The 27,958-nt window shown below is 44.1% G+C and overlaps 1 protein-coding gene across 1 annotated transcript in view; it reads left to right on the top strand.

Moving 5' to 3' along the window:
- Window positions 1-26,492, top strand: part of LOC124718745 (suppressor protein SRP40) — a 202,056-nt gene extending 175,564 nt beyond the window's left edge. Inside the window, exon 5 of the mRNA XM_047244360.1 lies at window positions 26,379-26,492. Coding sequence (XP_047100316.1) covers window positions 26,379-26,492 — 114 coding nt within the window. The remainder of the gene's footprint in view (window positions 1-26,378) is intronic.
- The last annotated feature ends 1,466 nt before the right edge of the window (window positions 26,493-27,958 follow it).

Here is a 27,958-nt window from a genome sequence, read left to right as displayed (position 1 = left end):
GAAGAGTTTTGTTAGGCCTGGCTCTCCCAATGCTGTCAGTAGTTCTAATGAAATGTTGTCTACTCCCGGGGCCTTGTTTCGACTCAGGTCTTTCAGTGCTATGAATAGTTTATACACTGATAAGACAAAAGATTATGATCACTGCCCACCACGAGGTTGAGTGCCAGCTAGTGGCTTTGTATGCATATAATGAATCATGAGTAAGGGGCGATCAGAAAGTTTCCGTTCAAAGGCCAGAACTGGTGTGTCAGTCACGCAGAATTGCCGTGAGAGTTGAGGCAATCACCCTACTGAGGCAACAGGTTGAAGATACCCGTTTCGTAAGACACCTCGTCCTGCTCCGTGAAGAAGTTCGTTACTGTCCGCTGCACACATTCGTCCAGTAGGAATCGTCGACCGTTCAAGTCGGTTTTCAAGGCATGGGGATTATAGGGTAGGTGCTCGATTGCTTCTCAATTGAGCTGGCGTAACTTCTGCGTTACGAGACTTGCCACGTGGGGACGTGCGTTAGCAGGAAGCGCCAGCATCTCCTCTCATAGTTTTCCCGGACGTTTCGCCGTAACTCCACGCCGTAATTTCTCCAGCGTTAAGCCGTCAGCACTCGGACCGTGCTGTCGAACGTCAACGTTAAGCGTGCTGTGTTCAACGTTCTGCTGAACGCTCAGGAACGATGCGACTTGTGCATACGGTACGTGGGCCCCAATGTGGTATAAGCGATCGTAACCCACTCCAGCGCCAGTTTTGGGATGTTTCTAGTTGGTAAATTACACCTTTTACTCAACGCGGGGTCGGCCGGAGTGGCCGAGCGGTTCTAGGCGCTACAGTCTGGAACCGCGCAACCGCTACGGTCGCAGGTTCGAATCCTGCCTCGGGCATAGATGTGTTAGATCTCCTTAGATTAGTTAGGTTTAAGTACTTCTAAGTGCTAGGGGACTGATGACCTCAAAAGTTAAGTCCCTTAGTGCTCAGAGCCATTTGAACCATTTTTTAACTCAACGGGGCATGCGTAAAATACCCACATTATCTCTATTAAAACGCACATTTCCTCCACTATCTACATCCTAGTCACGTTGTTCTATACGTAATACACACAAATAAAAACTTGAATATCGATGTACATGTTTTAAGGCAAAAGGGAAAGTACCATGTCCAATCAATAAGGACACAGGCTTATAAAAATTCCATTGCAAACAGTGCGACACAAATTTGCAATAGTTCTCCACATAAGATAAACATTATTTTATCATTCTCACATTCTCACTTGACCTCTGTTCCTGCACAGCAGCAGAATCTTTAGAACATGTGAATTACGAAACTTAAAAGAAAAAGGAACAAAATATCTTTATACAAGTAGCGCAAGCTCCCCTACAGATTACGCCAGTTTAATAAACTCACTCCTCGGAAAGAAAGTGAACTTACATTTACATAACATCAAATATTGTAGTATGTACTTACATTAAACTAATAATAAAGCATCAGAACCTATTAAAAACGTGAATCTACATCTAGATCTACATTTATACTCCGCAAGCCACCCAACGGTGTGGGGCGCAGGGCACTTTACGTGCCACTGTCATTACCTCCGTTTCCTGTTCCAGTCGCGTATGGCTGGCGGGAAGAACGACTGCCGGAAAGCCTCCGTGCGCGCTCGAATCTCTCTAATTTTACATTCGTGATCTCTTCGGGAGGTATAAGTAGGGGGAGCAATATATTCGATACCTCATCCAGAAACGCACCCTCTCCAAACCTGGACAGCAAGCTACACCGCGATGCAGAGCGACTCTCTTGCAGAGTCTGCCACTTGAGTTTGCTAAACATCTCCGTAACGCTATCACGCTTACCAAATAGCCCTGTGACGAAACGCGCCGCTCTTCTTTGGATCTTCTCTATCTCCTCTGTCAACCCGACCTGGTACGGATCCCACACTGATGAGCAATAGTCAAAAATAGGTCGAACGAGTGTTTTGTAAGCCACTTCCTTTATTGATGGACTACATTTTCTAACGACTCTCCCAATGAATCTCAACCTGACACCCGCCTTATCAACAAATAATTTTATATGATCATTCCATTTCAAATCGTTCCATACGTATACTCCCAGATATTTTACGGAAGTAACTGCTACCAGTGTTTATTCCGCTATCATATAATCATACAAGAAAGGATCCTTCTTTCTATGTATTCGCAATGCATTACATTTGTCTATGTTAAGGGTCAGTTGCCACTCCCTGCACCAAGTGCCTATCCGCTGCAGACCCTCCTGCATTTCGCTGCAATTTCCTAATGCTGCAACTTCTCTGTATACTACAGCATCATCCGCGAAAAGCCACATGGAACTTCCGACACTAAGTCATTTATATATATTGTGAAAAAAAATGGTCCCATAACACTCCCCTGTGGCACGCCACATATCTGGTAATGTTAGGAAAAAATGTCCAGACATGGCGAGACGCGAATCACAACACATTGCACATTATGTTGATAATCCGCAACGCTACTCACTTTGCTAAAAAGACAACCTATCGTTTATAGTCAATCGTAATTTGTTACCACATGCTAAAAGCTTTAATCGTAGCTATGTTACTAATTGAATTGTACCAGGAACAATGTGTTTTATATGGATCCTCGGTGTGTCGCAGACTTCAGATGGCATATGCTCATAATACTCAAGTCACAATAATTCTTTTGTCATGAATATGATGTTTCTCATTATTTTATTGCAACGAACCACACAGTTAACAACGGGTTTACGAGTGATTTTCAATTTTCTGATGCTCAGAAACGGTATATATACGTGTAGGCTTGAACTGAATGCTGATATGGCGCCTCACAGCTCTGTGCTGAAAGGAGATGGCGTGTATGTGACGTAGGTAGCGTTGTGCCATCTGATTGGTCAAAGCTCAGACGCACGCTCAGAATATCTCACGTGCCAGATATTGCTCTGCACGTTCGGAAAGACTCCCGAGCGTGCTATTGCACGCTATGACGTCAGAATCTCGGCACGCTCAACGCTCGGATGCACGGTCCGTGTGCCGTCGGCCTTAGGCAGTACCGTTCCCCTGTGATGGAAAAGAGCCACCGTGGTACAACAACCGAGTTAGAAAACTGCTGCAGAAGCAAAGGGAACTTCACAGCAAACATAAACATAGCCAAAGCCTTGCAGACAAACAAAAATTACGCGAAGCGAAATGTAGTGTGAGGAGGGCTATGCGAGAGGCGTTCAATGAATTCGAAAGTAAAGTTCTATGTACTGACTTGGCAGAAAATCCTAAGAAATTTTGGTCTTATGTCAAACCGGTAGGTGGATCAAAACAAAATGTCCAGACACTCTGTGACCAAAATGGCACTGAAAGAGAGGATGACAGACTAAAGGCCGAAATACTAAATGTCTTTTTCCAAAGCTGTTTCACAGAGGAAGACTGCACTGTAGTTCCCTCTCTAGATTGTCGCACGGATGACAAAATGGTAGATATCGAAATAGACGACAGAGGGATAGAGAAACAATTAAAATCGCTCAAAAGAGGGAAGGCCGCTGGACCTGATGGGATACCAGTTCGATTTTACACAGAGTACGCGAAGGAACTTGCCCCTCCCCCCCCCCCCCCCCCCATCCCTCTTGCAGCGGTGTACTGTAGGTCTCTAGAAGAGCGTAGCGTTCCAAAGGATTGGAAAAGGGCACGGGCCATCCCCGTTTTCAAGAAGGGACGTCGAACAGATATGCAGAACTACAGACCTATATCTCTAACATCGATCAGTTGTAGAATTTTGGAACACGTATTATGTTCGAGTATAATGACTAGAAATCTACTCTGTAGGAATCAGCATGGGTTTTGAAAAGCCGATCGTGTGAAACCCAGCTCGCGCTATTCGTCCACGAGACTCAGAGGGCCACAGACACGGTTTCCCAGGTAGGTACCGTGTTTCTTGACTTCCGCAAAGTGTTCGATACAGTTCGCCACAGTCGTTTAATGAACAAAGTAAGAGCATATGGACTATCAGACCAATTGTGTGATTGGATTGAAGAGTTCCTAGATAACAGAATGCAGCATGTCATTCTCAATGGAGAGAAGTATTCCGAATTATGAGTGATTTCAGGTGTGCCGCAGGGGAGTGTCGTAGGACCGTTGCTGTTCACAATATACACAAACGACCTTGTGCATAACACCGGAAGTTCACTGAGGCTTTTTGCGGATGATGCTGTGTTATATGGAGAGGTTGTAACAATGGAAAATTGTACTGAAATGCAGGAGGATCTGCAACGAATTGACGCATGGTGCAGGGAATGGCAACTGAATCTCAATGTAGACACGTGTAATGTGCTGCGAATACATAGAAAGAAACATCCTTTATGATTTAGCTACAATATAGCAGGTCAGCAACTGGAAGCAGTTAATTCCATAAATTATCTGGGAGTAGGCATTAGGAGTGATTTAAAATGGAATGATCATATAAAGTTGATCGTCGGTAAAGCAGATGCCAAACTGAGATTCATTGGAAGAATCCTAAGGAAATGCAGTCCGAAAACAAAGGAAGTAGGTTACAGTACACTTGTTCGCCCACTGCTTGAATACTGCTTAGCAGTGTGGGATCCGTACCAGATAGGGTTGATAGAAGAGATAGAGAAGATCCAACGGAGAGCAGCGCGCTTCGCTGCAGGATCATTTGGTAATCGCGAAAGCGTTACGGAGATGATAGATAAACTCCAGTGGAAGACTCTGCAGGAGAGACGCTCAGTAGCTCGGTACGGGCATTTGTTGAAGTTTCGAGAACATACCTTCACCGAGGAGTCAAAGCAGTGTATTGCTCCCTCCTACGTATATCTCGCGAAGAGACCGTGAGGACAAAATCAGAGAGATTAGAGCCCACGCAGAGGCATGCCGACAATCTTTCTTTCCACGAACAATACGAGACTGGAATAGAAGGGAGAACCGATAGAGGTGCTCAAGGTAACCTCCGCCACACACCGTCACGTGGGCTTGCGGAGTATGGATGTAGATGTAGATGTAGATGTAGATGGAGACACCAGGTTCCTCGAAATCAATAAGTAATGGGTCCCGAGAATCGAACAAGATGGTGAGGCTGGCGAGCATCGCCTTTCTGGCAGATGGCTGGCTCTTGAACTTCTTGCCACAAGGGGGCAATGACTCCACAGCAACATCAATGCTTTCGACTCCAGTTCCCAGTGATGGCACCCGATTTCGTTGCCTGCAACGAGGTGCTGAAAGAACGTGTTGCCTTCAACACAGAAACGCATCAGCCACTTCAGGCAAACAGCCATCCGGATTGTTGTTTGTACAGCATTCAGTGGCGAGAGTGTCGACTGGCTGCAGATCTTACGGCTGCCTGACTCCTACCAGCTAATGCGTTGCACACTACTGAAGCTAATGTCGAGCTCTTCTGCAAGCGCACGAATGTTTATTCACCGGTTCGCCCTAATTGCATCATTAACCAACCGCTTGTTGTTGTCCGTAATGGATGGAGCTGCAATCCAAATCGATTCGCATCTTGTGTCGAATCGCGACCGGCGCAGAACTTGGTGCAACATCCCACAACGGTTGTCTTCAACGGATGTGCTACCCCGTAGACATTCTTCACTCTCCGATGGATTCTACCTGTGTTTGTTCTTCGGTAGCCAAGAAAAGAATAACTCCACTGTAGTACTGTTTGGAAGTATGAAGGTTGCAACTTAAATAGTGGCAACTATTTATTCACAACCCATACAAAAGAGTTACATGTTTGCACCTCTTACTGGCCTTCAAAGTAGTCACCAGCGTTGCCAGTGATGTGGAAGGCGTAGTATTCCGTTAGCAGAGCCTGTTCTGTTGATGCTGCAAATGGAGCGGTCTACTGCCTGTCGAATCTCTGGAACAGTTCTGAAGCGAATGGCATGAAGTGGTTCCTTCATCTTCGGAATCAAATCAAAGCCACAAGGACTTAAGTCAGGGAGTATGGAGGATGGTACAGTACTTCCCAGTCCCATAGACCAAACAGAGCAGCCACAGCTTGCGCTGTATGCGCCCGCGCAATGTTGTGCAAAATGATGGATGGGTTGCGCAGAAAGTGTCGCAGCTTCTTTCGCAAAGCTGGTCGCAGGTAATGCTCCAAAAATGAACAGTAATACTGTGCATTGACAGTCTGCTGTGCGTTTGGATAATACCATCACAGTCATACACGAGAATCACCATAACTTTAGACCGCTCCATTCGCACCATCAACACAACAGGCTCTGCTAACGGTATACTACGCCTTCCACATGGCTTGCAACAGGTTCTACACAACGCTGGTGACTACCTTGAAGGGCAGGAACAGGTGCAAACATGTAACTCTTTTGTATCGTTTGTGAATAAGTAGTTGCCACTATTTAAGTTCCAACCCTCGTATGTGTTAAGAACGACCCCATAATTTACACTTAGTTAATTAGTCAGGTGTTCCATTGATCAATCCCACGTTAACCATTATGATGTGGAACGTGTCAAGCGCACAAAAAATGCACACATGAATGAAGGTTTAAAAAAAATAAAAAAAGCTTAAAATTTTTGTTACCTACCCCAAACCCTTAAATGGCACAAAAGACACATATTATACCTAAAGATTTTTTTATTCCCATTCAAAAATTCATCTATGGTATATGAGGAGTTATCAAGGCCATATAACTTCAGTTTATTTTTAAAATTGTTAATGCTGTCTGTCAGACACTATATTTCATGTGGTAATTTATCGAAGAGTGCAAAAGATAGGTTAGGTAGAGGATAGTGTAAGTCTTACTTTCTTCTGGTATTATAATCATGAATGTCACTGTTGTTTTTAAACTGATCCATGTTGTTGAGAACAAATTTCATTACTGAGTAAATGTACTGTGAGGCTGTTGTAAGAATTCCTAAACTTTTGAAGAAATGCCTACAAGATGAGCGAGTAGGAGCCCCACACATTATTCTCACTTTCTTTTGAGCAGTGAATACTTTTTGCCTAAGTGCTGAATTACCCCAAAATATTATTCCATATGACATCAGAGAGTGAAAGTATCCAAATTAAATTAACTTGCTAATTTCTATATCCTCAAAATTAGCAATTATTCTTATTCAAAAAGTTGCTGAACCTAGTCGCTTTAAAGAATCAAAATATGAATTTTCAAATTAAGATTCTCATCTATATGTACACCTGAAAACTTAGTATGCCCTGCCCTGGCAACTGGCTTCTGTTGATGTGTTATACTGAAGAAACTGTACTCCTTGCAGTAGAAAAGTGAATGAACTGTGTTTTTTAAAAGTTCAGAACTAGCCCATTCGCAGAAAACCAATCAAAAACTTCTCCAAAGACATTATTTGTATCATTTTCTGTTTGAATTTCTTTCACTTGATTAATATAATGATGTTTGTATCATCAGCAGACAGAGTCAGTTTAGCTTCTTGTTTCAGAAACATTACGTGATCAAATGTATCCGGACACCCCCAAAACATACGTTTTTCATGTTAAGTGCATTGTGCTGCCACCTGCTGCCAGTTACTCCATATCAGCGACCTCAGTAGTCATTAGACATCGTGAGAGAGCAGAATGGGGCGCTCCGCGGAACTCACGGACTTCGAACGTGGCCAGGTGATGGGGTGTCACTTGTGTCATACGTCTGTACGCGAGATTTCCACACTCCTAAACATCGCTAGGTCCACTGTTTCCGATGTGATAGTGAAGTGGAAACGTGAAGGGACACGTACAGCACAAAAGCGTACAGGCCGACCTCGTCTGTTGACTGACAGAGAACGCCGACAGTTGAAGAGCGTCGTAATGTGTAATAGGCACACATCTATCCAGACCATCACACAGTAATTCCAAACTGCATCAAGATCCATTGCAAGTATTATGACTGTTGGGCAGGAGGTGAGAAAACTTGGATTCCATGGTCGGGCGGCTGCTCATAAGCCGCACGTCACGCCGGTAAATGGCAAACGACGCCTCGCTTGGTGTAAGGAGCGTAAACATTGGACGATTAACAGTGGAAAAACATTGTGTGGAGTGACGAATCACGGTACACAATGTGGCAATGGCAGGGTGTGGGTATGACGAATGCCCGGTGAACGTCAGCTGACAGCGAGTGTAGTACCAACAGTAAAATTCTGAGACGATGGTGATATGGTGTGGTCGTATTTTTCATGGAGGGGGCTTGGACCCCTTGTTGTTTTGCGTGCCACTATCACAGCACAGGCCTACATTGATGTTTTAAGCACCTTCCTGCTTGCCACCGTTGAAGATCAATTCGGGAATGTCGATTGCATCTTTCAACACGATCGAGCACATGTTCATAATGTACGGCCTGTGGCGGAGTGGTTACACGATAATAACATCCCTGTAATGGACTGGCCTGCACACGGTCCTGACCTGAATCGTACAGAACACCTTTCGGATGTTTTGGAATGCCGACTTAGTGCCAGGCCTCACCGACACAAGTCGATACCTCTCCTCAGTGCAGCACTCCGTGAAGAATTGGCTGCCATTTCCCTAGAAATCTTCCAGCACCTGATTGAACGTATACCTGCGAGAATGGAAGTTGTCATGAAGGCTAAGGGTGGGCCAACACCATATTGAATGCCAGCATTACAGATGTAAGTCGTTTTCAGCCAGGTGTCCGGCTACTTTTGATCACATAGTGTAAGAAGGACATTTACAGCTATACAGAGGAAAGACACGAATGAACTGAGTGAGAGATGTAGGAGTACTCCCTTGGGCAGCAAGATATTCAGATTTATCCCCTAGAGAATGTGTGAGACCAGCTTTTTCCCAGCACTAGTAACCACGCTATCATGGACCACTTAAAACAGTTACTGGCTAGCTTGCCACAGAAGAGCATACAACAGATTGACGGCAACCTACTGAACCGAAGCAGTGCATGCATCTGGGCAACAGGGAGCTAGCGTCTTACTGATAAGGAGGCTCGTATTGCCGAGTTCTTTGAAAATGTAACTCGATTTTGCAAACACTGAAAGTAACATCACATACCTCCTGAACCAGAAAAGTGTCATTTCGTTTCCTCCTCACGTGGTGCTTCACTTTTCTGTCGGGCAGTGTACGTACTCGGAACAAGCTGGTGTTGTAATATGAAACATAGTTAGCCTGCATACATCTACGTCATACTCCGCAAGCCAGCTAATAGTGTGTGGCGGAGGGCACTTTCGGTACCACTATCAGATCCCTCCAACTCTGTTCCACTGGCAAATAGTGCGTGGGAAGAATGACTGTCGGTAAGCCTCTGTATTGGCTCTAATTTCTCGAGTTTTTTCCTGGTGATCAATACGCCAGATGTATGTTGGGGGAAGTAATATGTTGTCCGACTCCTCCTGAAAAGTGCTGTCCCTAAATTTCAATAGTAAATCTCTCCGTGATGCGCAAGGCCTCTCTTGTAACGTCTGCCAGTGGAATTTGTTTAGCATCTCAGTAACGCTCTCTCGCCAGCTAAACGATTCCGTGATTAGACCAGAGACAAACTTGCTTAGCACAACAGAGCAAGTAAAAATTCATTTGTACAATTCCGCGGTCGTGTTCTCACTTCCCGAGCACACGGGGTCCCGGGTTCGATTCCCGGTGGGGTCGCCTGCCTCTAGGTGATTGGGTGTTTGTGCTGTCCTCATCATTTCATCATCATTCCTGAAAGTGGCGAGATTGGGCTGAGCAAAAGTTGGGAATTTGTATGGGCGCTGATAACTGCGCAGTTGAGCGCCCCACAAACCATACATCATCATCATCATCATCATCATCATTTGTACAATTCCTTTGCATTCATGAAATTTTACTTGCACTTTCTAGCACTGCTCTTCGCAAGTTCACCACGAGACCGCTGTAAGCACAAGGCCTCTTCGAGAATGAGGTCTGCAGCGACCGCTACAGCTGGTACACTCTTACGACTGCCCCGGTTGTGTGAGAGACGAGGTATGAGGACACAGAATGTCCACGACATACCACTGTGACATCAGAGTTCCCTCAACTACAGCTAGCCACGATCTGGAATCATACCTGACGATTTCCCGCACCCTGACACCGCGAGTAGTACTGCTTGTCTCTCCAAAACATTGTGAGCACGGACTCTCTTCCCAGGTCACTGCCGTACTGGTCAACGACAGTCATCAGAAGTAGTGCGGAACCGCTGAACACAATGCGACACTGTTCATCAGCAGTCCATTCTTCCCAGTCGTGACACCATCCCAAATGCAGTCATCTGTGTTGTCGTGTTAAGGCCAGCTTACACAGGGAATGTTAACTCCCTAGTCTGATTGGTGCTAGTCTCTCACCAATGATTCAGAACGTCACAAAACGTTCTAGGGAGTCCATTCGTTGTTCTCGGATGGCAGGCATAGACGTCGAAGCGTTACAATGCGCTTAGTGAGCAGTACTGTGATCCTGCCTTGCGGTTGTCAGACACGATGGATTGGAAGCTGGAGAACCAGTATGCCTACCCTCACATTCTCGTGCGGTGCCACTGTCACTTCCAAATGTTCCAAAAATCTGGGTATTGCACGATTTGACCAGCCAATGAAATGGAGACGCACAGTGAGGCCTCTTTCAGTTTCTATCAGGTGCTAATAACCGTGTCTCACAGGAGTATGTGGCATATCTGTGTCCTTCACACTAATCAGTCAACATCTGATGTTGTTGACAAACATTATGTATCTTATCAGGCCTAAAAACAGAACTAAACATCAACAACACTAATGCACACTAGTGGCCATTCTGCCTGTCAGAGATAATTGCAGCCCTAATCATTTGCATGCATGCTGACGGTAATTGCATGTACGAAGCTACGTTCACATGACATTGACATTTCTTTTAGGTGCTTCTTTATATTTGTCAGACAATGCATAAGCAAAAGAAAATCGTTGGGTCCAAATCAAATGAGGCAGTGCAACTGTTAATACACTGCTGGCCACCGTAAATGCAACACCCTGAAGGAAGCATCCGAATCAAGTGAAATTTACACCATGGGTTTGCAGCGATGAGATATGCAACTGATTAGAATTTCAGCGCAGACGCACATCACGCGCGCCTGTGGCGCCACCTCATAGCGCCATTTAAGGCTTGGCGATTTCGACGGGTGTACGTTCGGCACGTGTGTTTACCTTGTGGTTGTTTCACAAGACGATCAGTTATGCCTCGTAGACAACAGCGAACATCTTTTGATCAAGTATCCGAGTTCGACAGAGGAAGGATAGTGGCTTACCGAGATTGTGGATTATCATACAGAGAAATCGCTCGTCGTGTTGGACGAAACCAAACAACTGTAATGCGGATATGTGACTGTTGGATGCAGGAGGGTACGACGGAGCGACGTGGTCGATCGCATTCACCTCGGTGCACCACTGCACGTGCTGATAGGCAAATTGTGCGCATGGCAGTGACGGATCGCTCAGTGACATCCCGAACCAAAGCACAGCACATTGCGTCTTTAACGCATCATCCAGTGTCTGCGCGTACCATTACAGCAGAGTGGTCTGTCCGCAAGACGTCCATTGCTTCGTCTACCATTGACGCAGAACCATAGACGTCTCCGTCGCCAATGGTGTGATGACAGACGGATGTGGACGGCAGAATGGAATGACGTTGTCTTTACTGACGAAGCACGCTTCTGTCTGCAGCACCACGATGGTCGGATTCGAGTGTGGAGACACCGTGGAGAGCGGATGCTGGACAGCTGCATTATGCACCGCCACACTGGTCTTGCACCGGGTATTATGGTATGGGGCGGTATTGGATATTACTCTCGCACGCCTCTAGTACGCATTGCCGGTACTTTAAATAGCCGGCGCTACATATCCGAGGTGCTGGAGCCAGTTGTCCTTCCTTACCTTCAGGGCTCGGCCACAGCCATATTTCAACAGGATAATGCGCGACCACACGTGGCACGCATTGTCCAAAGGTTCTTCGTCAATAACCAGATTGAATTGCTTCCCTGGCCGGCTCGCTCTCCGGATCTTTCGCCGATAGAAAACATGTGGTCCATGGTTGCTCAACGAGTGACCCAGATTACATCCCCAGCTGCCACACCAGATGATCTTTGGCAACGTGTGGAAGCTGCTTGGGCTGCTGTACCCCAGGAACACATCCAACGTCTCTTTGACTCAATGCCGAGACGTATGGCAGCGGTGATCTCCAACAATGGCGGCTACTCTGGCTACTGATTCTGGCAAGAACCACATGTCACAGACGTCTGTAAACGTAATCATTTGATACTTGGTCAACATGTTATCTACAAAATAAATTTTGTTGTGCTACCTCTTGTCTTTCTTGGTGTTGCATTTACGGTGGCCAGCAGTGTACATTGGCTTCAGAATCATAACAGAGGTTGGCCATTTTGATGTAGTTACTCCTTCTCCTCCTCACCACCACCATCAAAGACGTCATCATCAAGCAAGCCATGTAGGATGTTCCTGAATGATTTTCCTCCCCTTGTTTCTGCCTTGGTGGATTTCCTCCCTCACCACATCATCTCACGTCTCTCCTTTCATTTCAAGGTCTTCTTTAGTCCAGCCACCTCTTTCTTAGATTTCCAACTAATCTTTGTATCTCACATTCCTATTCACATACTGGCACGGAATTCGGTCCCGTCCAGCAAGCCGTATGCATGATCGAGCCACTGTGTTACGTTACGGCAAACTGTCAAAGTGTTGTGCTATACAGAAGAAAGACGGGTACAGGGTGCACCCATCTGCAGGTGGTCGCTCATGTCGGCACCAATGATGTGTGTCGCTATGGATTGGAGGAAATCCTCTCTGGCTTTTGGCGGCTATCCGATTTGGTGAAGACTGCCAGTCTCGCTAGCGGGATGAAAGCAGAGCTCACCATCTGCAGCATCGTCGACAGGACTGAGTGCGGACCTTTGGTACAGAGCCGAGTAGAGGGTTTGAATCAGAGGCTGAGACGGTTCTGCGACCGTGTGGGCTGCAGATTCCTCGACTTGCGCCATAGGGTGGTGGGGTTTCGGGTTCCGCTGGATAGGTCAGGAATCCACTACACGCAGCAAGCAGCTACACGGGTAGCAGGGGTTGTGTGGCGTGGACTGGGCGGTTTTTTAGGTTAGATGGCCTCGGGCAAGTACAGAAAGGGCAGCAGCCTCAAAGGGTGCGGGGCAAAGTCAGGACATGCGGGGGCCAAGCAGCAATCGGTATTGTAATTGTAAACTGTCGAAGCTGCGTTGGTAAAGTACCGGAACTTCAAGCGCTGATGGAAAGCACCGAAGCTGAAATCGTTATAGGTATGGGAGGCTGGCTGAAGCCAGAGATAAATTCTGCCGAAATTTTTACAAAGGCACAGATGGTGTTTAGAAAGGATAGATTGCATGCAATCGGTGGTGGAGTGTTCGTCGCTGTTAGTGGTAGTTTATCCTGTAGTGAAGTAGAAGTGGATAGTTCCTGTGAATTATTATGGGTGGAGGTTACACTCAACAACCGAACTAGGTTAATAATTGGCTCCTTTTACCGACCTCCCGACTCAGCAGCATTAGTGGCAGAACAACTGAGAGAAAATCTGGAATACATTTCACACAAATTTCCTCAGCGGTGCAGATTTCAGTTTACCAGATATAGACTGGGACACTCAGATGTTTAGGATGGGTGGTATGGACAGAGAGCATCGAATGACATTATACTGAGTGCACTATCCAAAATTACGTCGAGCTATTAAACAGAGAACCGACTCGTGGAGATAACATCTTGGACCTACTGGTAACAAACAGACCCGAACGTTTCGACTCTGTAAGCACAGAACAGAGAATCAGTGATCATAAGGCCGTTGCAGCATCCCTGAATATGGAAGTTAATAGGAATATAAAAAAAGGGAGGAAGGTTTACCTGTTTAGCAAGAATAATAGGGGGCAGATATCAGACTACCTAACAGATCAAAACGAAAATTTCTGTTCCGACACTGACAATGTTGAGTGTTTATGGAAAAAGGCAATCGTAAAATGCGTTTTAGACAGGTACGTGCCGAGTAAAACTGTGAGGGACGGGAAAAACCCACCGTGGTTCAACAACAAAGTTAAGAAAGTACTGCGAAAGCAAAGAGAGCTTCACTGCAAATTTAAACGCAGCCAAAACCTCTTAGACAAACAGAAGCTAAACGATGTCAAAGTTAGCGTAAGGAGGGCTATGCGTGAAGCGTTCAGTGAATTCGAAAGTAAAATTCTATGTACCGACTTGACAGAAAATCCTAGGAAGTTCTGGTCTTACGTCAAATCAGTAAGTGGCTCGAAACAGCATATCCAGACACTCTGGGATGATGATGGCATTGAAACAGAGGATGACACGCGTAAAGCTGAAATACCAAACACCTTTTTCCGAAGCTGTTTCACAGAGGAAGACCGCACTGCAGTTCCTTCTCTAAATCCTCGCACGAACGAAAAAATGGCTGACATCGAAGTATATGTCCAAGGAATAGAAAAGCAACTGAAATCACTCAACAGAGGAATGTCCACTGGACCTGACGGGATATCAATTCGATTCTACACAGAGTACGCGAAAGAACTTGCCCCCCTTCTAACAGCCGTGTACCACAAGTCTCTAGAGGAATGGAAGGTTACAAATGATTGGAAAAGAGCACAGGTAGTTCCAGTTTTCAAGAAGGGACGTCGAGCAGATGCGTAAAACTATAGGCCTATATCTCTGACGTCGATCTGTTGTAGAATTTTAGAACATGTTTTTTGCTCGTGTATCATGTCATTTCTGGAAACCCAGAATCTACTCTGTAGGAATCAACAAGGATTCCGGAAACAGCGATCGTGTGAGACCCAACTCGCTTTATTTGTTCACGAGACCCAGAAAATATCAGATACAGGCTCCCAGGTAGATGCCATTTTCCTTGACTTCCGGAAGGCGTTCGATACAGTTCCGCACTGTCGCCTGATAAACAAAGTAAGAGCCTACTGTGTGGCTGGATTGAAGAGTTTTTAACAAACAGAACAAAGCATGTTGTTCTCAATGGAGAGGCGTCTACAGACGTTAAAGTAACCTCTGGCGTGCCACAGGGGAGTGTTATGGGACCATTGCTTTTCACAATATATATAAATGACCTAGTAGATAGTGTCGGAAGTTCCATGCGGCTTTTCGCAAACGATGCTGTAGTATACAGAGAAGTTGCAGCATTAGAAAATTGCAGCGAAATGCAGGAGGATCTGCAGCGGATAGGCACTTGGTGCAGGGAGTGGCAACTGACCCTTAACATAGACAAATGTAATGTATTGCGAATACATAGAAAGAAGGATCCTTTATTGTATGATTATATGATAGTGGAACAAACACTGGTAGCAGTTACTTCTGTAAAATATCTGGGAGTATGCGTATGGAACTATTTGAAGTGGAATGATCATATAAAATTAATTGTTGGTAAGGCGGGTGCCAGGTTGAGATTCATTGGGAGAATCCTTAGAAAATGTAGCCCATCAACAAAGGAGGGGGCTTACGAAACACTCGTTCGACCTATACTTGAGTATTGCTCATCAGTGTGGGATCTGTACCAAGTCGGGTTGACAGAGGAGATAGAGAAGATCCAAAGAAGAGCGGCGCGTTTCGTCACAGGGTTATTTGGTAAGCGTGATAGCGCTACGGAGATGTTTAGCAAACTCAAGTGGCAGACTCTGCAAGAGAGGCGCTACGCATCGCGGTGTAGCTTGCTGTCCAGGTTTCGAGAGGTTGCGTTTCTGGATGAGGTATCGAGTATATTGCTTCCCCCTACTTAAACCTTCCGAGGAGATCACGAATGTAAAATTAGAGAGATTCGAGTGCGCACGTAGGCTTTCCGGCAGTCGTTCTTCCCACGAAATATACGCGACTGGAACAGGAAAGAGAGGTAATGACAGTGGCACGTAAAGTGCCCTCTGCCACACACCACTCAGCTACTCCACAGACACATCCACTAGCAGGCCCTTCCTTATCTGCACTTTTCTGATCTCATCTCTCCTCATCTGTTGCAGACTAGGCCTAAAGTTTTTTTCTTTTCACAAGCTCATAGTCCACTTACACGGCTTTTGGTCACAATACAATTCTCCAAGTTATAGAATGTGATGAGCAGTAGAAAAGTCGTTTGTTTAGCCCTTAGAGGAACATCCTTATAACCACACAAGTCTTCCCACTAGATTGAAGCATTTGAATCCTTTGGTTACCTTATTCACAACCTAAGATCTGCACTTTGTATTACTATACTACAAGGGTCATTCAATAATCATCAGTCAAACAGTCGTACAGCAAAATCGGTTTATCCAATTGATACAATTTTAGTCTGTTTTTCCAAGTACTCCTCACCACCTCCTATGCACTTATCCCTTCTTCTTTTGAGTCCTCTAATTCCCTCAACAAGAACTTCTTTACCTTGATCTCAAAGCCAGTATTGCACTTTCTCTTTGCATCTTTGTTGGCTTTCAACTCGATGCCACACAAGGCTTCTATGAAGGGAGTAAACAGATAAAAATCTGAAGGGAAACTATCAGGGATGTAAGGAGAATGAGGTAGGAGCTCGAGACCAACTTCATTAGTACACTACTGGCCATTAAAATGGCTACACCAAGAAGAAATGCAGATGATAAACGGGTATTCATTGGACAAATATATTATTCTAGAACTGACACGTGATTACATTTTCACGCAATTTGGGTTGCATAGATACTGAGAAATCAGTACCCAGAACCACCAACTCTGGCCGTAATAACGGCCTTGATACGCCTGGACATTGAGTCAAACAGAGCTTGGATGGCGTGTACAGGTACAGCTGCCCAAGCAGCTTCAACACGATACCACAGTTCATCAAGAGTACTGACTGGCGTATTGTGACGAGCCAGTTCCTCGGCCGCCATTGACCAGACGTTTTCAATTGGTGAGAGATCTGGAGAATGTGCTGGCCAGGGCACCAATCGAACATTTTCTGTATCCAAAAAGGCCCGTACAGGAGCTGCAACATACGGTCGTACATTATCCTGCAGAAATGTAGGGTTTCGCAGGGATCGAATGGAGGGTAGAGCCATGATCGTAACACACCTGAAATGTAGCGTCCACTGTTCAAAGTGCCATCAATGCGAACAAGAGGTGACAGAGACGTGTAACCGATGGCACCCCATACCATCACGCCGGGTGATACACCAGTATGGCGATGACGAATACACTCTTCCAATGTGCGTTCACCGCGATGCCGCCAAACACGGGTGCGACCATCCTGATGCTGGAAACAGAACCTGGATTCATCCGAAAAAAAATGACGTTTTGCCATTCGTGCACCCAGGTTCGTCGTCGAGTACACCATCGCAGGCGCTCCTGTCTGTGATGCAGCGTCAAGGGTAACCGCAGCCGTGGTCTCCGAGCTGATAGTCCGTGTTGTTGCAAACGTCGTCGAACTGTTCTTGCACATGGTTGTTGTCTTGCAAAGGTCCCTATCTGTTGACTCAGGGATCGAGACGTGGCTGCACGATGCGTTACAGCCATGCGGATAAGATGCCTGTCATCTTAACTGCTAGTGATACGAGGCCGTTAGGATTCAGCACAGCATTCCGTATTACCCTCCTGAACCCACCGATTCCATATTCTGCCAACAGTCATTGGATCTCGACCAACGCGAGCAGCAATGTCGCGATACAACAAATCGCAATCGCTATAGGCTACTATCCGACCTTTATCAAAGTCGGAAACGTGATGGTACGCATTTCTCCTCTTTACACGAAGCATCACAACAACGTTTCACCAGGCAACGCCGGTCAACTGCTGTTTGTGTATGAGAAATCAGTGGGAAACTTTCCTCGTGTCAGCACGTTGTTGGTGTCGCCACTGCCGCCAACCTTGTGTGAATGCTTTGAAAAGCTAATCATTTGCATATCCCAGCATCTCCTTCCTGTCGGTTAAATTTCGCGTCTGTAGCACGTCAGCTTCGTGGTGTAGCAATTTTAATGGCCATTAGTGTAGTTTCCATCATTCAGTTGTGCCACATGAGGCCAGGAGTTGCTTGAAGAAGAAGCATGTCTTTCCCCTGCCATCTCGGATACTTCCTGCTCGGCATGGGCTCGATGGCCTCACTTTCTTCTCATTCGTGCCTGAGTAATGTAGGCCTTGACAGTGCATCATTTCTCCAGAAAAATCAGGGAAAATCAGACTGAGGATACTCCAAAAGATGGTTGATACTACCTTGCCACCCAAAGGTTATGTTTCAAATTTCTTACAAGGACGTCATTGCACACAATGATGCTTGGACTCTCACAATGATGTACCCAGTTCCATCACACGTTAAAATCCTGTCCAAAAATGCATCACTTCCACTTTCGAAATTATTTTTCTTCTTGGTGCAAATGCAAAATCTTTATTCTTGCTGAGTTCTCTGGGAACCCAACTTTCAGACGTCTTACTGTAGGTCAGTTTGTTTCTAATGATGGAATGTGTAGTGTTGGCAGAAGAGCCAACACTGTTTTTCTAGAGGAGGCCGAAATGCACGCGTTTAATTACACGCTGACTGGCGTGAGGTCTGGAACAGGACAATATCTTGAGAATGGCAAATAAAGTACGTAGTTGATATAATACTTAACTTTAATCCACAATTGTAGAACTTCTCTCTTGACGGCACATGTTATAACCACAATATATATAGCAAAGGATTATGGCGCCTTGCTAGGTCGTAGCAATTGACTTAGCTGAAGGCTATGCTAACTATCGTCTCGGCAAATGAGAGTGTATCGGTCAGTGTAGCTTCGCTAGCAGAGTCGTCCGTACAACTGGGGCGAGTGCTAGTAAGTCTCTCTAGACCTGCCGTGTGGCGGCGCTCGGTCTGCAATCACTGACAGTGGCGACACGCGGGTCCGACGTATACTAACGGACCGCGGCCGATTTAAAGGCTACCACCTAGCAAGTGTGGTGTCTGGCGGTGACACCACAGAATGAGTTGTAACAACGCTTACTCAGTATTTTTTTAGCAGATCATTCAAGTGTAAGTCAACGGTCTTCACAGATAAGTGAATCAGTACTAGCTCAGAAGACTGAGGTCAGTACTGGTACTATGTATCGTGAGTGGCGTTTGTCAGTTACGCTTCTGCTGCCATTTGTGATGTTCACCTGCTTTATTTCTTCGTCATGCATAGACTCTGGAATTTCTCAAAAACAGCCACAAGCAAGTGCATGTCTGTGTCCATATAAAGCTGTGTGTACTCTCCTAAAGCAGAGATGCTCAACTGCAGCCAGACATTCATGTCCCATTCATACTCCACATTCCTTTAGCACTGCCTGTAAGATTGCTGGAAAATGCAATTATGTCAGGTTGCCTGGTTTCATTGAGTTTGTGGTGTCACCGCCAGACACCACACTTGCTAGGTGGTAGCCTTTAAATCGGCCGCGGTCCGTTAGTATACGGCGGACCCGCGTGTCGCCACTATCAGTGATTGCAGACCGAGCGCCACCACACGGCAGGTCTAGAGAGACGTACTGGCACTCGCCCCAGTTGTACAGCCGACATTCATAGCAATGGTTCACTGACCGATACGCTCTCATTTGCCGAGACGATAGTTAGCATAGCCTTCAGCTACATTTGCTACGACCTAGCAAGGCGCCGTATTCAATTGATAATTAATATTATGAAGCATGTACCGTAACGAGAGATGTTCTAGAATTGTGGATTAAAGTTAAGTATTACCTCATCTACGCACTTTATTTGCAATTCTCAAGATATTGCCCTGTTCCAGACCTCACGCCAGTCAGCGTGTAATTAAACGCGTGCATTTCGACCTCCTCTAGAAACACTTCAGAGTTTTGCCATACTACCCTGATACTCACATGGCAAAACCCTCTTCCTAGTCACTAGTTGCAACTTTTGTTCATCGGAGAATGCAGCTCGAGTGATATGCGTACCCTCCTGAGGTAGAGTTTCAACTAGTTTCCGGAGTGCCTGCACGAAACGTAGCATAATTCTTGGCGTCATTCATTTGCAGAATGAAATACAGGGTGCGTCAAAAAAATGTATACACACTTTGAAGCGCCATAGAAAATTTATTTCCCATTCTACAATGTTAAATTTCTGGAAATGGAAAGCTTAAAGTCCAATTGGAAAAATAAATGTACTTTGCAAATGTGATTAATGTTCAAACTGGTGGCCTTCAGCATCAATACATTTCCGAGTACGAGTCACCACTGATTCCGTACATCGTGCCAAAGTGTCCAATGAGATTTCTGCGCACACCGCCTGAACCTCATTCCAAAGTGTGTAAAGGTTACGTGGTTTACGTTTGTACACCTCATCTTTTACTGTGCCCCATAAGAAGAAATCCAGCGGCGTGAGGTCTGGAGAGTGTACAGGAAACTCGTTTGGTTCCCTTCGTCCTATCCACTGGCCTGGCACATTGTGATCCAGGTATGCTCGTACGTCCCTATGATACTGCGGCGGGGCACCATCTTGTTGGAAATAAAACTCATCATTACCATATAATGCACGAATGGCAGGGAATATGGAGTCAGCAAGCATTGTTAGGTTCGTTTCTCCAGTAACAGTACTTTCAAAGTGGAAAGGCCCAATGCGTCCCCTTGCAGACAAACCACACCACATATTTACACCAGGCAAATTCACAGCCTTTTCAACTGTAATGTGAGGATTATCTTCAGCCCAGTACACAATTGTGCCTATTGACAGTTCCATTGAGTTTGAATTGGGCTTCATCTGATCAAATTATGCTACCCACAAATCCCGGTTCATGTCTCACCATCTCCTGAACCCATTCACAAGATTCTAACCTTCAATCTGGATCGTCGTCACTTAGCTGTTGCACCAGCCTTGGAATGTACACACGAAACTTGCCTTTCTTCAGAATGCATAGCACACTACTAACACTTACATTACTCTCACGTGCTGCTTGCCTTGAAGATTTTTGAGGTGAACGCTGAAACAGTTCCGAGACCGCAGTTGTGGAATCGTCACTTGTAGCTGTACAAGGTCGCCCTGATCGACCTTTATGCACATCACACACTGTTCCACGAATTTCGAATTTGTCTCGTAGATGTGTAATTGTTAACTTTGAAGGTGGTTCTATACCATACTCACTTCTCCACTGTGTTCAAACTGCAGCTACATTCTCAAACTTCCAGTACCACTTAATTGTCTGCTTCTGCACTTCAAAGCTCAAACACACGTCCGCCATGTTGCAGTTACTTCCTTGCCACTGCTGTCATCTTTTGAAGAAACATAACATTACTTTCTCACAGATATTTAACCTTGTAGAATGGGAAATAAATTGTCTATGACAGTTCAAAGTATGTATACATTTTTTTGATGCACCCTGTATATTTCTCTACACTCTCAGGCAGGACACTGACCTGATTTTTCTCCTAGCCGAAGTCAGCCAAGTGCTCAACATGAAGGCGAGAATCACACCCGCAAAAATTGTGGAAGAAGACAGGTATGTGTGGGCTGCACCACGGAACTTCCCGCCAGCCGCAGTGGCCGAGCGGTTCTAGGCACTTCAGTCCAGAACCGCGCGACTGCTATGGTCGCAGGTTCGAATCCTGCCTCGGGCATGGATGTGTGTGATGTCCTTAGGTTATTTAGGTTTAAGTAGTTCTAAGTTCTAGGGGACTGTTGACCTCAGATGTTAAGTCCCATAGTGCTCAGAGCCATTTTTTGAACGGAACTTCCCCATAAGATGACAATGGTCCTTATAAGGAGCTTCAGCTTTTCTATCTAACGGTTGCCCACAAATATGACAGTTAACTGCTTTACTGTACAAATCTTCATTCTCCTTCGATTTGGTCATGGGAACTTTGTCACTGTAAAGCTTATCAACCTCCCATGAAAGTGTATCGAGCTCAGTGAGCAACCTAACTGCAGGATTATCCCCTTCATAAAATTTGTAGTGGTTAATACTTCAATCATAGGTCAACACAATTTGATATGCTGCTGCATATGGTACACGTATTTTGGTAACAGCAGTATGTGAGGTTGTAAGGTCATCTTCACAGCGGGTCACAGGAGGCAGGAGGCATTCAGAGTCGGAGTACACCACAAACTCCTGATGGCGAGCATTTTTAAACTTTATGAATCTGTTTTCTACAGTAGGTGTAATAACACATAATGAGTCCTTGGAGGGGCAGTCTACTAGATGCTTTGCTAATTAATTAATGAACTATGCTTTTTACAGCCGTAGTTACTCAATTGAGAGAACAGAATTCGGGACGTATCTTTAACCCAAACACAAAGGTAGTTACCTTTCTCCTTATTTTTATCATCAGAGAGCATGTTTACATGCATCTTACAGTCTGAGAAATGGAAGGGGCCAATGACTATATGTTTGTTCCTGGGTGTCAATGTACTGTGTTGTGATACTAGCTGTAAAATGGAGGGGGGCGGGGGATGGAATTTCAACACTGACTACTGCAAATAATGTAGCTGACAGGTGTGTCAATCCTCATTTCAGGGCAAATGTTCTCTTTACAGATGAGGCTCCATTCCAACGTGATCAAATTGTAAATTTTCACAATCAACAGGTGTGGGCTGACAAGAATCAGCACGCAGTTGTGCAATCACATCATCAACACAGATTTTCTGTGAACGTTTGGGCAGGCATTGTTGGTGATGTCTTGATTGGGCGCCACGTTCTTCCACCTACGCTCAATGGAGCACATTATCATGATTTCATACGGGATACTCTACCTGTGCTTCTAGAACATGTGCCTTTACAAGTGCGATGCAACATGTGGTTCATGCACGATGGAGCTCCTGCACATTTCAGTCGAAGTGTTCGTACACTTCTTAACAACAGATTCGGTGACCAACGGATTGGTAGAGGCGGACCAATTCCATGGCCTCCATACTCTCCTGACCTCAACCCTCTTTACTTTCATTTATGGGGGCATTTGAAAGCTCTTGTCTACGCAACCCCGGTACCAAATGTAGAAACTCTTCGTGCTCGTATTGTGGACGGCTGTGATACAATACACCATTCTCCAGGGCTGCATCAGGGATTCCATGCGATGGAGGGTGGATGCATGTATCCTCGCTAACTGAGGACATTTTGAACTTTTCCTGTAACAAAGTGTTTGAATTCACGCTGGTACATTCTGTTGCTGTGTGTTTCCATTCCATGGTTAATGTGATTTGAAGAGAAGTAATAAAATGAGCTCTAACATGGAAAGTAAGTGTTTCCGGACACATGTTCACATAACATATTTTCTTTCTTTGTGTGTGAGGAATGTTTCCTGAAAGTTTGGCTGTACCTTTTTGTAACACCCTGTATATCCTCACAATAACAGGTACTGAAACTACACATTGTTTGATCTTTAATTTACAGAAATTGCAATTAAAACCTAACTCATTAAATTAACTGAATACATCAAAAACTTCCTTCTTTTTAACAGTTTCTTCTACTACAAGAGTTAAGCTGAAATATTTGTTTAAATGATGAAATTAACAGATATAGTTACACAAACAATACTTTTGACAGAACTGGTAATTACTTTGGAATTAATTAAGGTCTGGCTTTGCTAACATGTTTTCGAATAGAGCAAAATAAATACTTAAAGGATGCTATTAGTTGTTCCTCCAAATGCTTATAATTAGTACAGAATTTATATTTGTTTATAAGTCAACAATATAATTTATGTTATGAAACAATTACTGATTCCACCCTATAACAAAAGATATTAACTAGGAATAGTCCAAATAAATTAGAAAATAAATTACATACATAAAACTACGCACAAAATTAGATCTGGTATTATATTCTTTAAATCTGTGGGGCAACCTCTCTCTTTTATGGAAATGCAGATTATACTCATGTATGTTAATAGTAATTAGTGAAAAATGACAAAATGAATTTTAAGGAGGCAGACGGCAAAACAAGAGGGGAAGTGAAAATATCCCGGCTTCCTTCATCAGCTTGTAAGCTTTTCCGCATGCGCATAAAAACTTGCACGGTTTGTGCAATTACTGCTGTATTATTTCTTCAAGTGAAAGACTATTTTTGACTGTTGCACACTTTTCGAAAGTAAAAGCTGTTCACCAAAAGCACTTCCTTCGCCGGACGTGCTGTTGTAACTGAGACCTCAGATGTTGTATTTAGGTAAAAATTATTATGAGGAATGACAGTCACTTTTTGCAAGGTTGCCAAGTACCACGTTACAAATTTTCATTTCTCTACATCAGGTGTTGCCTTCAATAGAAAGGTGCACTACTTGGTTTGAGCCAATTTACTGCAGAAGAATGATAATAAAACCGAAGCTATTGTACTCAATCTGAATGCTCCCAGCCATGATAACAAAACAGTAAAATTATTTGGATTTCATATAGATCAAAAGCTCAGCTGGGATACCCACACAGGGAAGACAGGTGGCAAATTGGCATGTGCCATATATCTCCTGTGCAAGCTGAGGAGAAGTGTCAGTAAAGAACTTCTGTTGTATGCGTATTTTGCATTCTTGTATTTGCACCTGAGTTATCAAATACTAAAATGGGGCAATTCTGTATTAGTTTTTAAATGGCAAAGAAAACCATAAGGTGTACAGCTGAATTTAGCCCATATGAATCATGTCGAGATTATTTTAAGAAATTAAATATAATGACAGTACCTGGCCTGTATATTTACAGCTGCCTTGTCTTCGTTAAAGAGAATCTGAGTAAATTTGACTTAAGGAGAACAGTTCATGACCATAACATAAGAAGTGGACATACAATTAATATGTCTTATGCTAGGCTTGCAAAGACACTTAACAGCTACAAATATCTTGGTCCTGTCTACTTCACCAAATTACCTGAAAATGCCTACACAGTGCCAGTAAATAAATTTAAAACTAGTCTGTTGATGTGGATGAAAAGTAAAGTAATTTTCTCTGCTCAAGAGTTCCTTGTGTATGTGCTAAATGTCCCACTTCACTTATGAGAATGAACAATAAATTAACTGCAAACTATACATACGCCACACTGTGCAAATATTTTATTACAGTTTCATGTGCTTATTGTTAGTTATCTGTTTGATTATTTATTTGTCATTCACTGAACAATGTAGTTCATTATCCTGTAATTGATCTATTAGGAAACTTCTTGCTGTTATTTACATTTGCACACATATGTATTGTATCCATCCTGGATTATTATATTATCTTAGAAACAGATTAAGGAAAGGCAAACCTACATTTCTAGCATTTGTAGACTTAGAGAAAGCTTTTGACGATGTTGACTGGAATACTCTCTTTCAAATTCCGAAACCCGATGGCAGTTATAAGAGTTGAGGGACATGAAAGGGAAGCAGTGGTTGGGAAGGGAGTGAGACAGGGTTGTAGCCTGTCCCCAATGTTATTCAGTCTGTATATTGAGCAAGCAGTAAAGGAAACAAAAGAAAAATTCAGAGTAGGTATTAAAATCCATGGACAAGATATAAAAACCTTGAGGTTCGCCGATGACATTGTAATTCTGTCAGAGACGGCAAAGGACCTGGAAGAGCAGCTGAACGGAATGGACAGTGTCTTGAAAGAGGTATATAAGATGAACATCAACAAAAGCAAAACGAGGATAATGGAATGTAGTTGAATTAAATCGGATGACGCTGAGGGAACTAGATTAGGAAATGAGACACTTAAAGTAGTAAAGGAGTTTTGCTATTTTGGGATCAAAATAACTGGTGATGGTTGAAGTAGAGAGGATATAAAATGTAGACTGGCAATGGCAAGGAAAGATTTCTGAGGAAGAGAAATTTGTTAACATTGAGTATAGATTTAAATGTCAGGAAGTCATTTCTGAAAGTATTTGTATGGAGTGTAGCCATGTATGAAAGTGAAACATGGACGATAAATAGTTTGGACAGGAAGAGAATAGAAGCTTTCAAAATGTGGTGCTACAGAAGAATGCTGAAGATTAGATGGGTAGATCACATAACTAATGAGGAAGTATTGAATAGAATTGGGGAGAAGAGGAGTTTGTAGCACAACTTGACTAGAAGAAGTGATCGGTTGGTAGGACATATTCTGAGGCATCAAGGGATGACCAATTTAGTATTGGAGGGCAGCGTGGAGGGTAAAAATCGTAGAGGGAGACCAAGAGATGAATACACTAAGCAGATTCAGAAGGATGTAGGTTGCAGTAGGTTCTGGGAGATGAATCAGCTTGCACAGGATAGAGTAGCATGGAGAGCTGCATCAAACCAGTCTCAGGACTATCGACCACAACAAACAACAACAACAGTTAATAACATTTGTCTTGTTGAAGTTTATATTATTATTATTGTTGTTATTATTATTATGTAAACACAGACAACACAAATTTCATGTAAATATGCTCAACAGTGGAAAAAACATTTGTATTTGTATTCAGAATATATTTTTGTCTGTTTAATTCTTAAGTGACTCTCATAAACTACGAACAAAATGGGAGCGAGGAACTGCAGTGGCTGCGGCTCCTTTTCTGTCGCAGGGCACGAGCAGCGACTCGGAGAGCCCGACGGAGCCGATCAGCCAGCAGCAGCAGGCGATGGCGGTGGCCGTGCAGCAGCTGCGCGCCAGAGTCACCCCCGCACGCACCTCCTAGGCTCACCTGCCGTACTGCCAAAGATAACTGTCCGTGTAATAAAACATCCGGCTGGCAAATCTTCCAATAGAGCAATCAAACCAGAGTATGTGTGTACTGCAGTTCTTCATCATCGTAGCAACATTATAAGAGCACCTTTAAAAGACTCGTCTGTTCTGATGAGGTGAGACAAATGAGTTAGACCCGCACAAGTTCTGCTCCAGCAGCAACAACAGCATTATGAGGTGCAGCTGCACATAATTGGAGACTCATACCCCTTCCCTCCTCGCTCCTTGTGTCCAATTTCCCACATCTCTTATTGTCGACGGTGTCGTTTCTGGTTTAGGATGAGTCCCGAAAATGGAAACTTCTCATAACCGTGAAGGTACAGGAAGTAATAAATGCAGCAGTGTGGTTACTGCCAAGCAAACACTTTTAACGGAGCACAGACAAATGGCAAATGTCCTGACAGGTATCATATCTTGTGCTGACACACACTTCATGACAACAGAGGGAGCAGGCAGCACATTCACAGGAATCAGAGTTTCAAGCACAACGGGGAACCTGTGTGTATTTCCTGTCATCACAAGTGGCTTGCAAACGTTCATTCTCTCTCTTCCTGCACAACAACATTATTTACGCCCCGAAAAATCTTAACTGACAGTTTTCCGTGATGACTCTAAGATAAACACACTGAGAATTACAAGTGAAGTTGAGATAGTTACTATTGTAATTGCTTTAAAAGTCAATTGAGGATAATACTTGTAATGAAACTGTTGCAGGTGAAGATGTTAATCAGTGGAATAGCTGACAAAACACTGTCAAGTAATGAAGACAACAAGCTGATCATCTTAGAGAAATAACTTTTTTTTTTTTTTTTTGTATACAGCCTTCTGTCTTAACCACAGATGTCTCCCACCAAGAGGTATTTCAATTTTTCAGTGTAAAGAAACTGTTTTGTGTTTTTCATATACAGGGTGATCAGAAAATGTCTGAAACACTTGCAGGGATGTTGCAGGGCAGGTTGTACTGAGATATAAATGTTAAGAAACAAACTCAATACGTTGCACCATTTCCTAGTTATTTAGCATTGAAGTTAGCCAAGTTTTATATAACCAAACAAAGCACTCGTTGAGCAGTACCGCCCCTGGCAGGCCGCTTGAATGTGAGCGCACGATGCCCCCATTGGCTAGTTTCAACGCTGAATAACTCTGAAATGGCGCAACATATCGAATTTTTTTCTTAACATTTATGCCTGAGTACAGCCTGCCCTGCAACATCCCTACAAGCATTTCAGACATTATCTGACCACCCTGTATAGTGAACAAAACTGGCAGAACTACAAAGGACTGCTGTCAGTGTGTACACGCTCGCAGGACTTCTACAGTGTAGAGTCGTGACGGTCATCTCTATTACAAATCGGAGAGCAATTTTCCTACGCAACATGAGAAGACACCAGAAAATTTAGTGCAGTAAACATTGTTAAT

This window comes from Schistocerca piceifrons, chromosome 10 (assembly GCF_021461385.2).
Source record: "Schistocerca piceifrons isolate TAMUIC-IGC-003096 chromosome 10, iqSchPice1.1, whole genome shotgun sequence".
NCBI classification, from domain to species: Eukaryota; Metazoa; Arthropoda; class Insecta; order Orthoptera; family Acrididae; genus Schistocerca; species Schistocerca piceifrons.
Note: the sequence above shows the minus strand (reverse complement) of the source record. Positions and strands in the feature narration are given on the sequence as shown.